The following is a 12,510-nucleotide window of genomic DNA, read 5'->3' as shown; positions in this document are numbered from 1 at the left end:
AGTATTCCAATTTAGATGATGACAATACTTAATTAACCAATTTGCTTCTTTTCGTTCCCTTTGTGATAAACAATTGAAATCAAATGGTGGTTTTATAATGAAATTGATGTATTCCTTAGAATTGAAAACAACTGCAATTTCTTTTGCGATAAAATTATTCGGTTTTAATTTAAAACCTTGTAAATCAATTAAAACTTTTTGGTGAAACATTTCATATGATTTATAAGACTTTTCGAACTTGTCCTTTCAAAGGTATGTATTCAATTATACGATCGTGAATGAGAATACAGTATGCTGATGTGTTTGCTGGAATATTTGTAGATGTTTCAAATTCAATTTTTATATCAATAGGTCCACTGCTGATAGATTCATTTTGGTGACTGACATCTATTACAATTATCGGTGCTTTATTTTTAAACTCTTGAGATGTTAGTAGTGGTTGAGGATCTTTCATGTAGTAGTTTTGTTGAAATCTTAGATACATATCATACAGAATTGCAAAGCGTTCATTTTTAAATTTTACATTCAGATCGTCATATGGATATGATTCTGAATTTAAATGCACTTTCATATTAGTTAGATCACAATGAACAAATTTATCATCATTTTGAAAAGCAACCAATACAAAGCGAGGGCGCTCTCTATTTGCAGCTAGTTTAACATTCCAGATATGATTGGTTCCAATGTTGAGTAGTGGATTAATATGACAATCCCAGCTACGAAATGCGATTGGTATAGAGGCACCACTGTTTATTGTTTTAATAATATTCAATTTACTAAAATCAGATAATTGTACATGTGGAATTCTCCATGAGATGTTTGATATCGTCATTTTTCCTTTTTCTGTGGAAACACTTGAATATACTAGATCTGCATCATTCTTATTACGTAACAGAATCAGCTCATGTTTACCATTTAATATTATTTTATTATAATCTTCAGCGAATCCTAATAATATCTTTAGGGGCACATAGAAATTGAAATAACCATTTACAAGATCTACATCATCTATTTTATTCCATGCAGCATTGAGCATCCCATTACTATCCGTTGGTGATAAAGAAACCAAGTTTTTTATGGTGCTTGATATCCCCAAATGTCGGGTATGATCAATTTCAATCCCATTGAGTTCATAACGGATTTCGTCAAATAGATATGCGACAAAATTATTCCTTAATTTAAAATTGGATGAAGAAGGTACTAATTTTGTATTAGTTGCATCTTTAACGAATCCTTCTACATATATAAAACTTTCTCCAGGTAAGACATATAAATCTTGATTTTGTATTGAAATTCTAATTTCATCATTATTGTTGTATGACTGAAGATATGGTGTATATGTGTGGTAGTCCTTTTTAATTATATCTTCATCAGACAAGGGTTTTTCTAGAACATCGAGAATTGAACTCATGTTTTTTTTACTTTAAAATTCAGTGATTTAAGGAATTTCTTGTTTGCTTTTGTCAAGATTTTACGTGGTAAGGACTTCTGTAGTTTTGATTTTGTTGATGTTTTTTTACTGCTGGGAAATGCTACTTTATTTCGGGATGTATTCTTATTATAAATTATCATTATTTGCTTGGCTTTAAATGAATTCTAATTGTAATTTGCTCTCCTCGGAAATTTATTAAATCTCCGTCTTGATCAACTACTTGCAGAGTTAAGGAGCTTATCTCTCGACAGTTAACAGGCAAATAAATGAGATTTCTAGGAATCTCACCAATTTTATACCCTGGTGGTACGTTAATTGCAAACTCATGTAATGTGTGTGCTTGAGAATTATTCATATATGTATTGATAGCTATATTGCTCTCTACTCGCAAAAGATTTACTTTAAAAATGTTAACCGGAAGATCTGAATAGTGATTTTCATTTGGATGAAGGATTTTTTTATTAAACCCAAACAGTTTTCCAATGGTATTTTCTTTATTAAAATAAATCGAATCATTAGAGCTATTAACTCTTACTTGCATTGTATTATTATTAGCCTCAATATCAATTTTATTTTTAGGATTATATCGTTTGTATTGTTCTTTAATATAATCTACAATATCATTCAATTCATAGGATCCAATTGGAATTTCAATTACATGTTCACCAATATGAAACTTATTATTATAGATGTCTACATTTGGAATACTGTTGTATGAATGGAAATCAGTTAGAGCACACTCATATTCACCATCCAAAACAATTGGAGGAAAATAATTAGCTGAGAGCTCAGATGAGATAGAGCTCAATGTTAGTGTTATTGACATTATGATTGTCGGATTGTTAATAAGTGAATTAAACACAGTGTTGTTGTTTATAAAAAATATTTTATTGATATGATTTTCTTATTTTATAATACTTAGATACTAACTATTATACCTAATTATTATTACTAACTACAATATGTCTGCTTTATTAATCCAAGAATTATGATGACTTGGAAAACCCAACCATTTTACAAATGCCTCTTCTCCTTTCATTTTAAGAACTTTTTCGACAAGGTATGTATCTGGAAATCTAGTTTTGGAAAGTTCTTGATCATAGAATCCTCCTTCAATTGGATTTCCATGATAATCAGCTAATATGTATGTTGTAGGATATGTATTCTTTACGTTTTTTATTTTAAAGATTTCTGTTGTCCAATTTGGTGTATACCCCTTTTCAAAAATATGTTTATATTTGCTGATGCGTACATAATCACCGACATTGAATTTTGATATTTTATATATTTTTAAATTATTGTATACGGTATTAAGCAATCTCTCCTCATTTGAAGAATTCACTTTAATTGGAGCCATTTTGATGGTACGATGAATTTTTCTGTTGTAAGCATTAACTAAATCTTTATAAATGTCCAGCCAATAATATGAACCTTTGAAACTAAACTCTCTCCACATCATTCCTTTTAACGTTCGATTGAATCGTTCTACAATTGATGCTTTCATTATACTAAATGTTGAGTAGTGATTGATTTTATATTTATCCATTAGTTTTTTAAAGTGTTTATTGAAAAACTCTTTGCCATCATCTGTCTGCAAATTTTTGGGGATGCGTCCTTGTTTGAATATATTTTCCATTGCTTGAACTACTTCAGGTGCAGTTTTTGTTTTGAGAGGTGCAGCCCAAGCAAATTTTGAGAATGTATCAATTACAGTTAACAAATATCGATAATTTTTATTATATGTGGAATAATTCCCCATTTCAACCAAATCAGCTTGCCAGAGATCATCTATTCCTTTCATCACAACTCTTCGACGTCTAAAAACTTTTCGAGCCTGTTTATGGAGTTCATTTACTAACTCTCTTTTTGTAGTCATTATTTAATCTTTTTGCAAAATAATTTCGTATGGGTCGTTATCTGTTGACGTATTTTCACCTATTGTGACGTACTCAAAATTATCATATCTATAAATTTTCTCTTTTAACATTTTGATTTGTTCTTCAAAAAATAGATTCTTCTTCTGAATTTGTTCTTTAATATCATTAATATTCTCTTTTAAATGTTTCATTATTCCCTTCTGTGTCTCTTCCATGTAATATTGCAAAAACACTTTATTGACAACATCATTCTCTTCCAAAGCATTTGCCACATTTCTGATTCTTTTGTTTTGGACGTCAATGTTGTTATTCGTATCCATAAAGAACCCCAACAATTTAGGTGCATTTTTTACTGAAATTATACCGCTTGTATTGTTCAGGTAGTGTCCAAATTTATCAACAGACATAGTTTGTTTAGATTAATATTATTATTGTATAATGTTGGCTTCATATAATTCTTCAATTATTGATACAATTTCGTTATTGTGGTTTGTATGACCAGCAGCTTGCGATGCTATTAATAGTCTAAGTCGATCTACCAATTCATTTGGATCATCCCAATATATATAGTTGGGTTTTTGTGAGTTTAGATTCATTAATCCAGTACCCATATAATTCTTTTTTGTTGTATCTTGTGATGATGTTGAAGGTATTGGCGATAGCTTTTGATTTTTTTCTTTGAACAATTTTCCTATAATATGTCGATATTTATAGGCTCTGGTACCTTTTATTGGACCATCAGGTCTGTACTGTCGTTTGTATGCATTTGTATTGACTAATATCTTTTTGTAAATTTCTAGTTCCGATTTATCATAATTCTTTGGTGTTTTATGAAACATTAATGAAAATAGTCCTGGTGTAAGAGCCCATATTTGATTTCCAATTTGAATTTTGTCACCATTAAATTTTATTTTACTATCTCCAAAATTCCATTCATTATTGGAATCTCTATGTGCACCATATAGATTGTCTAACTCATTTGTTTTCTCCAAGAACGACAAGTCACTATCATTCTTATTAGTATTTAAAATCTCATTTTCTGACTGAGAATAATAATCATCATTATCATCATCCTCATCATCAAGTGAGTTTACTAAAGTATCCTCAACTATCTTTTTTGGAGTACTTCTATGTATATCAGCTGGTAGTTGATTCAACATGAAACTTGTATTATTTGTGTTTTCATTTTTAATTTCTTTCTTTTCAATTTTGGGATTTCTCTTTATATTCTTAGATTTTTTAATAAAATTATTTAAGGGTTCTGTTATGGGTTTAAATGTATCTATTAGTTGTTCGTGTAGATCTACTTCACCAGATTTTATACTACGAAATTTTTTCTTTAATATATTTCTACTCTTTATCAAATCTTTCAAAACCTTTTCATTCATTTTCAATAAGTTGTTTCGTAGATCAGATAATAGCTATCAGGATTAACAGATGTATGATTAAGTTGTAGTACGTTTAAAAGTTGATATAATACTAATGTTTATATACAATAATTATAATAATTTATGTTGTTATGATATTAAAAAGTCTAAAGGTGTCAAAAAATGTGTAATTAAAAAACTTACATTAAATGATTATAAAGAGTGTTTATTTGAACAGAAAATAGTGTCTGATGAAATGGTTGTATTTAGAACTAAAGCGCATCAGTTATATACACAAAAGTTGCAAAAAATAGTACTTAGCCATACTGATGATAAAAGAAAGATTATGGAAGATAGAGTAAACACTAGAGCTTGGGGTCACTATAGAGATAGAATTGTCAGTTATATGCAAACGGATTAAAACTAAACTGTTTCGATTATTACTTATGAGATGACAGTGGTCAAAAATATAAATAAATAAATAAAAAAAAAAATAAACAATTTTGTTAATATGTAAAAATATTCCTTTATTTAAAAAAAAAAAAAACAAAACAATAATAAAACTAATGTTAAAATATCTTAATTTATTTAATGAATATGTAGTTTTAAGAATAAATAAATATGTGATAAATATATAATATAATAAGAAATAAATAAATATGTGATAAATATATAATATAATTATTAAAAATAATTTTATATAACTTAATGATAAATACTTATATTCTAATTACATTTTGTATGTACCTATATTTAAATTAATTAATAATTAAATTTTAAAATATCAATAAAATAAAAAAATAATACTTAAAAAAAAAAAAAACTATATAAATATTATTATTTTAAACTAGGTTTTCTTCTGCCAGTAAAAGAGCATTTCTTAAAGCACAAACTCCATATTTGTGATAACTGCAATATATATTTGTTGGATACTTTATATTTAATTCCTTTAAATTAATACATCCAAAAACCTCTATATTAAAAACTTTTTGTTGCAACATTTCTTCCAACCACTTGCATTTCTCTTCTCCTTTGACATATATTTTGGAATTTTTTAAATTAGCTTTTAAAAAATTGCAAACACTCTTAAAAGATACGACCCCAGTATTCCAATTTAGATGATGACAATACTTAATTAACCAATTTGCTTCTTTTCGTTCCCTTTGTGATAAACAATTGAAATCAAATGGTGGTTTTATAATGAAATTGATGTATTCCTTAGAATTGAAAACAACTGCAATTTCTTTTGCGATAAAATTATTCGGTTTTAATTTAAAACCTTGTAAATCAATTAAAACTTTTTGGTGAAACATTTCATATGATTTATAAGACTTTTCGAACTTGTCCTTTCAAAGGTATGTATTCAATTATACGATCGTGAATGAGAATACAGTATGCTGATGTGTTTGCTGGAATATTTGTAGATGTTTCAAATTCAATTTTTATATCAATAGGTCCACTGCTGATAGATTCATTTTGGTGACTGACATCTATTACAATTATCGGTGCTTTATTTTTAAACTCTTGAGATGTTAGTAGTGGTTGAGGATCTTTCATGTAGTAGTTTTGTTGAAATCTTAGATACATATCATACAGAATTGCAAAGCGTTCATTTTTAAATTTTACATTCAGATCGTCATATGGATATGATTCTGAATTTAAATGCACTTTCATATTAGTTAGATCACAATGAACAAATTTATCATCATTTTGAAAAGCAACCAATACAAAGCGAGGGCGCTCTCTATTTGCAGCTAGTTTAACATTCCAGATATGATTGGTTCCAATGTTGAGTAGTGGATTAATATGACAATCCCAGCTACGAAATGCGATTGGTATAGAGGCACCACTGTTTATTGTTTTAATAATATTCAATTTACTAAAATCAGATAATTGTACATGTGGAATTCTCCATGAGATGTTTGATATCGTCATTTTTCCTTTTTCTGTGGAAACACTTGAATATACTAGATCTGCATCATTCTTATTACGTAACAGAATCAGCTCATGTTTACCATTTAATATTATTTTATTATAATCTTCAGCGAATCCTAATAATATCTTTAGGGGCACATAGAAATTGAAATAACCATTTACAAGATCTACATCATCTATTTTATTCCATGCAGCATTGAGCATCCCATTACTATCCGTTGGTGATAAAGAAACCAAGTTTTTTATGGTGCTTGATATCCCCAAATGTCGGGTATGATCAATTTCAATCCCATTGAGTTCATAACGGATTTCGTCAAATAGATATGCGACAAAATTATTCCTTAATTTAAAATTGGATGAAGAAGGTACTAATTTTGTATTAGTTGCATCTTTAACGAATCCTTCTACATATATAAAACTTTCTCCAGGTAAGACATATAAATCTTGATTTTGTATTGAAATTCTAATTTCATCATTATTGTTGTATGACTGAAGATATGGTGTATATGTGTGGTAGTCCTTTTTAATTATATCTTCATCAGACAAGGGTTTTTCTAGAACATCGAGAATTGAACTCATGTTTTTTTTACTTTAAAATTCAGTGATTTAAGGAATTTCTTGTTTGCTTTTGTCAAGATTTTACGTGGTAAGGACTTCTGTAGTTTTGATTTTGTTGATGTTTTTTTACTGCTGGGAAATGCTACTTTATTTCGGGATGTATTCTTATTATAAATTATCATTATTTGCTTGGCTTTAAATGAATTCTAATTGTAATTTGCTCTCCTCGGAAATTTATTAAATCTCCGTCTTGATCAACTACTTGCAGAGTTAAGGAGCTTATCTCTCGACAGTTAACAGGCAAATAAATGAGATTTCTAGGAATCTCACCAATTTTATACCCTGGTGGTACGTTAATTGCAAACTCATGTAATGTGTGTGCTTGAGAATTATTCATATATGTATTGATAGCTATATTGCTCTCTACTCGCAAAAGATTTACTTTAAAAATGTTAACCGGAAGATCTGAATAGTGATTTTCATTTGGATGAAGGATTTTTTTATTAAACCCAAACAGTTTTCCAATGGTATTTTCTTTATTAAAATAAATCGAATCATTAGAGCTATTAACTCTTACTTGCATTGTATTATTATTAGCCTCAATATCAATTTTATTTTTAGGATTATATCGTTTGTATTGTTCTTTAATATAATCTACAATATCATTCAATTCATAGGATCCAATTGGAATTTCAATTACATGTTCACCAATATGAAACTTATTATTATAGATGTCTACATTTGGAATACTGTTGTATGAATGGAAATCAGTTAGAGCACACTCATATTCACCATCCAAAACAATTGGAGGAAAATAATTAGCTGAGAGCTCAGATGAGATAGAGCTCAATGTTAGTGTTATTGACATTATGATTGTCGGATTGTTAATAAGTGAATTAAACACAGTGTTGTTGTTTATAAAAAATATTTTATTGATATGATTTTCTTATTTTATAATACTTAGATACTAACTATTATACCTAATTATTATTACTAACTACAATATGTCTGCTTTATTAATCCAAGAATTATGATGACTTGGAAAACCCAACCATTTTACAAATGCCTCTTCTCCTTTCATTTTAAGAACTTTTTCGACAAGGTATGTATCTGGAAATCTAGTTTTGGAAAGTTCTTGATCATAGAATCCTCCTTCAATTGGATTTCCATGATAATCAGCTAATATGTATGTTGTAGGATATGTATTCTTTACGTTTTTTATTTTAAAGATTTCTGTTGTCCAATTTGGTGTATACCCCTTTTCAAAAATATGTTTATATTTGCTGATGCGTACATAATCACCGACATTGAATTTTGATATTTTATATATTTTTAAATTATTGTATACGGTATTAAGCAATCTCTCCTCATTTGAAGAATTCACTTTAATTGGAGCCATTTTGATGGTACGATGAATTTTTCTGTTGTAAGCATTAACTAAATCTTTATAAATGTCCAGCCAATAATATGAACCTTTGAAACTAAACTCTCTCCACATCATTCCTTTTAACGTTCGATTGAATCGTTCTACAATTGATGCTTTCATTATACTAAATGTTGAGTAGTGATTGATTTTATATTTATCCATTAGTTTTTTAAAGTGTTTATTGAAAAACTCTTTGCCATCATCTGTCTGCAAATTTTTGGGGATGCGTCCTTGTTTGAATATATTTTCCATTGCTTGAACTACTTCAGGTGCAGTTTTTGTTTTGAGAGGTGCAGCCCAAGCAAATTTTGAGAATGTATCAATTACAGTTAACAAATATCGATAATTTTTATTATATGTGGAATAATTCCCCATTTCAACCAAATCAGCTTGCCAGAGATCATCTATTCCTTTCATCACAACTCTTCGACGTCTAAAAACTTTTCGAGCCTGTTTATGGAGTTCATTTACTAACTCTCTTTTTGTAGTCATTATTTAATCTTTTTGCAAAATAATTTCGTATGGGTCGTTATCTGTTGACGTATTTTCACCTATTGTGACGTACTCAAAATTATCATATCTATAAATTTTCTCTTTTAACATTTTGATTTGTTCTTCAAAAAATAGATTCTTCTTCTGAATTTGTTCTTTAATATCATTAATATTCTCTTTTAAATGTTTCATTATTCCCTTCTGTGTCTCTTCCATGTAATATTGCAAAAACACTTTATTGACAACATCATTCTCTTCCAAAGCATTTGCCACATTTCTGATTCTTTTGTTTTGGACGTCAATGTTGTTATTCGTATCCATAAAGAACCCCAACAATTTAGGTGCATTTTTTACTGAAATTATACCGCTTGTATTGTTCAGGTAGTGTCCAAATTTATCAACAGACATAGTTTGTTTAGATTAATATTATTATTGTATAATGTTGGCTTCATATAATTCTTCAATTATTGATACAATTTCGTTATTGTGGTTTGTATGACCAGCAGCTTGCGATGCTATTAATAGTCTAAGTCGATCTACCAATTCATTTGGATCATCCCAATATATATAGTTGGGTTTTTGTGAGTTTAGATTCATTAATCCAGTACCCATATAATTCTTTTTTGTTGTATCTTGTGATGATGTTGAAGGTATTGGCGATAGCTTTTGATTTTTTTCTTTGAACAATTTTCCTATAATATGTCGATATTTATAGGCTCTGGTACCTTTTATTGGACCATCAGGTCTGTACTGTCGTTTGTATGCATTTGTATTGACTAATATCTTTTTGTAAATTTCTAGTTCCGATTTATCATAATTCTTTGGTGTTTTATGAAACATTAATGAAAATAGTCCTGGTGTAAGAGCCCATATTTGATTTCCAATTTGAATTTTGTCACCATTAAATTTTATTTTACTATCTCCAAAATTCCATTCATTATTGGAATCTCTATGTGCACCATATAGATTGTCTAACTCATTTGTTTTCTCCAAGAACGACAAGTCACTATCATTCTTATTAGTATTTAAAATCTCATTTTCTGACTGAGAATAATAATCATCATTATCATCATCCTCATCATCAAGTGAGTTTACTAAAGTATCCTCAACTATCTTTTTTGGAGTACTTCTATGTATATCAGCTGGTAGTTGATTCAACATGAAACTTGTATTATTTGTGTTTTCATTTTTAATTTCTTTCTTTTCAATTTTGGGATTTCTCTTTATATTCTTAGATTTTTTAATAAAATTATTTAAGGGTTCTGTTATGGGTTTAAATGTATCTATTAGTTGTTCGTGTAGATCTACTTCACCAGATTTTATACTACGAAATTTTTTCTTTAATATATTTCTACTCTTTATCAAATCTTTCAAAACCTTTTCATTCATTTTCAATAAGTTGTTTCGTAGATCAGATAATAGCTATCAGGATTAACAGATGTATGATTAAGTTGTAGTACGTTTAAAAGTTGATATAATACTAATGTTTATATACAATAATTATAATAATTTATGTTGTTATGAAATAGTCAAACAGCTTTCGATACCGTCCATTATCCAATTCATCATCTTTACTAATCATCAAAAATCCATATTTATCCTTCCAACATTCCCTACAAATTTCATGAAACTTTTCAAAACTCATATCGCTTGCAACATGATCACTATAAACATGCTTCATATTCATTTCATCTTGCTTAAACATTATAATCACATTAGCATTATCTCGTATCAAATGTTTTGGAATTCTTGTATAAGTTTGACATAAATAAAATGAATCAACATCTTTATGTCGACCCATACAAAAGTATGCGCGTATATTATTCTGCTTTTCACATGCGACATCATCAAATATCATAATTGAGTTGGTTTTTGCTTTATCAGGAGATATTACAGACTCATTATCTGAAAATGTGTAATATCCCATTCCTTTAATTGGTGTGATTAGTTTTCTTAAATATTCATATTTTGGTTGATATAATGATTTTGAGTATAAATAGATGTTTTCAAATTTTAGTCCGTTAGGACTTTCCAACAATCCAATCATAACGTTTGTCTTTCCACAATTCGAAGGACCTACTATCAGCGCTCGAATAGAATTTGGTAATAAAGTACTATGTCTTGTTTTTATTTTAGTATTCGTTGAATTGTCAACATTGCGAACTGATATGTTTTTATGTTGTCTAACTAAACGCATCTTTATAACTGATTGTAATAATAATTTGATTAATATTTTTTATAGAATAAAATAAGATGGTTATACACTATAACAAAAAGATTAATTATAAAAGAGCAGTCACTGGAGAAGGTTTAGTAAATAAAATAATAAACTCACTACCTATTGAGCTACATCTTCCTGGATATCAATATTGCGGCCCTGGAACCAAACTTAAAAAACGTTTAAATCAGGGTGATAAAGGAATAAATAAATTAGATGCTGCTTGCAAGGAGCATGATATAGCTTATTCAAAGAATAAAGATATACATATAAGACATCAGGCTGATCAAATTCTTGAAAATAAAGCTTGGGAGCGAGCTACTCAAATTTTAAATAAAGAAAAACCACAAGATATTAACACTGCCATTAGAATTGCACGTAAAGTTATTAACAAATCTTTTAAAGGGAAAAAGTCTCAAGTTGTTATTCCTCGTGTAATAAACGTACCGAAAATTGGAGGTTTTCTTCCATTAATACCAATATTAACTGCACTTGGAGCAATTGGTAGCTTATCTAGTGGAGGTGCTGCTATAGCAAAAGCAGTAAATGCAGCTAAGAATGCAAAAAATCAACTCGATGAAGCAACCAGACATAATAAAACTATAGAGGCCATAGCAATGGGAAAAGGTCTCTACCTTAAACCTTATAAAAAGGGATATGGATTGGTTTGTAAAGACAATCCAAAAAACTTTTAGAAATGCTACCTAAAAGACCAATGACTGATCTCGATCTGAAATATTTCTCAAAAAATATTCAACATTTTAGAGGAATTTTCATGCTAGACTCACTACCGAAACATTCGAAAAAAATAGAATGTGGCATTATCAACTTAGATTCATCAAGAGGTCTTGGAACACATTGGGTAGCATATTATAAAAATAATCAACAAAAAGAATATTTCGATAGCTTTGGAAATTTACAACCGCCTTTGGAATTGATTAAATACCTAGGAAAAAACATTAAATATAACTACAATCAACATCAAAAATACAACTCATATAATTGTGGACAATTGTGTATTAGTTTTTTATATCAAATAACTGAAAGGAATAAATAAAAAATGCATTCATTTTATTTTTGTTTTAATTAATAAAGAAATCGTTTTATTTAAAAAAAAAAAATTGTTATTCATATATATAGTATATATTTTTTATATATATTAAATGTATAAAAATAGGGAAATATAATATAAATGAATTTATAAG

At 28.4% G+C, this 12,510-nt stretch overlaps 2 protein-coding genes across 2 annotated transcripts; both read right to left on the bottom strand.

Annotated features, from left to right (window-relative positions):
• Window positions 1-220: 220 nt before the first annotated feature.
• On the bottom strand, window positions 221-2,258 carry LOC135963024 (uncharacterized). Its single transcript, XM_065514807.1, has 2 exons — window positions 1,968-2,258; window positions 221-958 (listed from the first exon to the last, which is right to left on the bottom strand). The coding sequence occupies exons 1-2, from the start codon at window positions 2,256-2,258 to the stop codon at window positions 221-223; spliced, it is 1,029 nt and encodes a 342-aa protein (XP_065370879.1).
• A 3,741-nt stretch (window positions 2,259-5,999) lies between these two features.
• On the bottom strand, window positions 6,000-8,037 carry LOC135963023 (uncharacterized). Its single transcript, XM_065514806.1, has 2 exons — window positions 7,747-8,037; window positions 6,000-6,737 (listed from the first exon to the last, which is right to left on the bottom strand). The coding sequence occupies exons 1-2, from the start codon at window positions 8,035-8,037 to the stop codon at window positions 6,000-6,002; spliced, it is 1,029 nt and encodes a 342-aa protein (XP_065370878.1).
• Window positions 8,038-12,510: the final 4,473 nt, after the last annotated feature.

This window comes from Calliphora vicina, unplaced genomic scaffold (assembly GCF_958450345.1).
Source record: "Calliphora vicina unplaced genomic scaffold, idCalVici1.1 scaffold_62, whole genome shotgun sequence".
Taxonomy (NCBI): Eukaryota; Metazoa; Arthropoda; class Insecta; order Diptera; family Calliphoridae; genus Calliphora; species Calliphora vicina.
Note: the sequence above shows the minus strand (reverse complement) of the source record. Positions and strands in the feature narration are given on the sequence as shown.

What these genes read in the sequence shown, in the direction of transcription:
- LOC135963024 (XM_065514807.1), bottom strand. Translation starts at nt 2,258, where the DNA reads ATGTCAATAACACTAACATTGAGCTCTATCTCATCTGAGCTCTCAGCT. An exon ending in CTAATAATAATACAATGCAA is followed by an intron (nt 959 to 1,967) that starts GTAAGAGTTAAT and finishes GTGCCCCTAAAG; the next exon opens with ATATTATTAGGATTCGCTGA.
- LOC135963023 (XM_065514806.1), bottom strand. Translation starts at nt 8,037, where the DNA reads ATGTCAATAACACTAACATTGAGCTCTATCTCATCTGAGCTCTCAGCT. An exon ending in CTAATAATAATACAATGCAA is followed by an intron (nt 6,738 to 7,746) that starts GTAAGAGTTAAT and finishes GTGCCCCTAAAG; the next exon opens with ATATTATTAGGATTCGCTGA.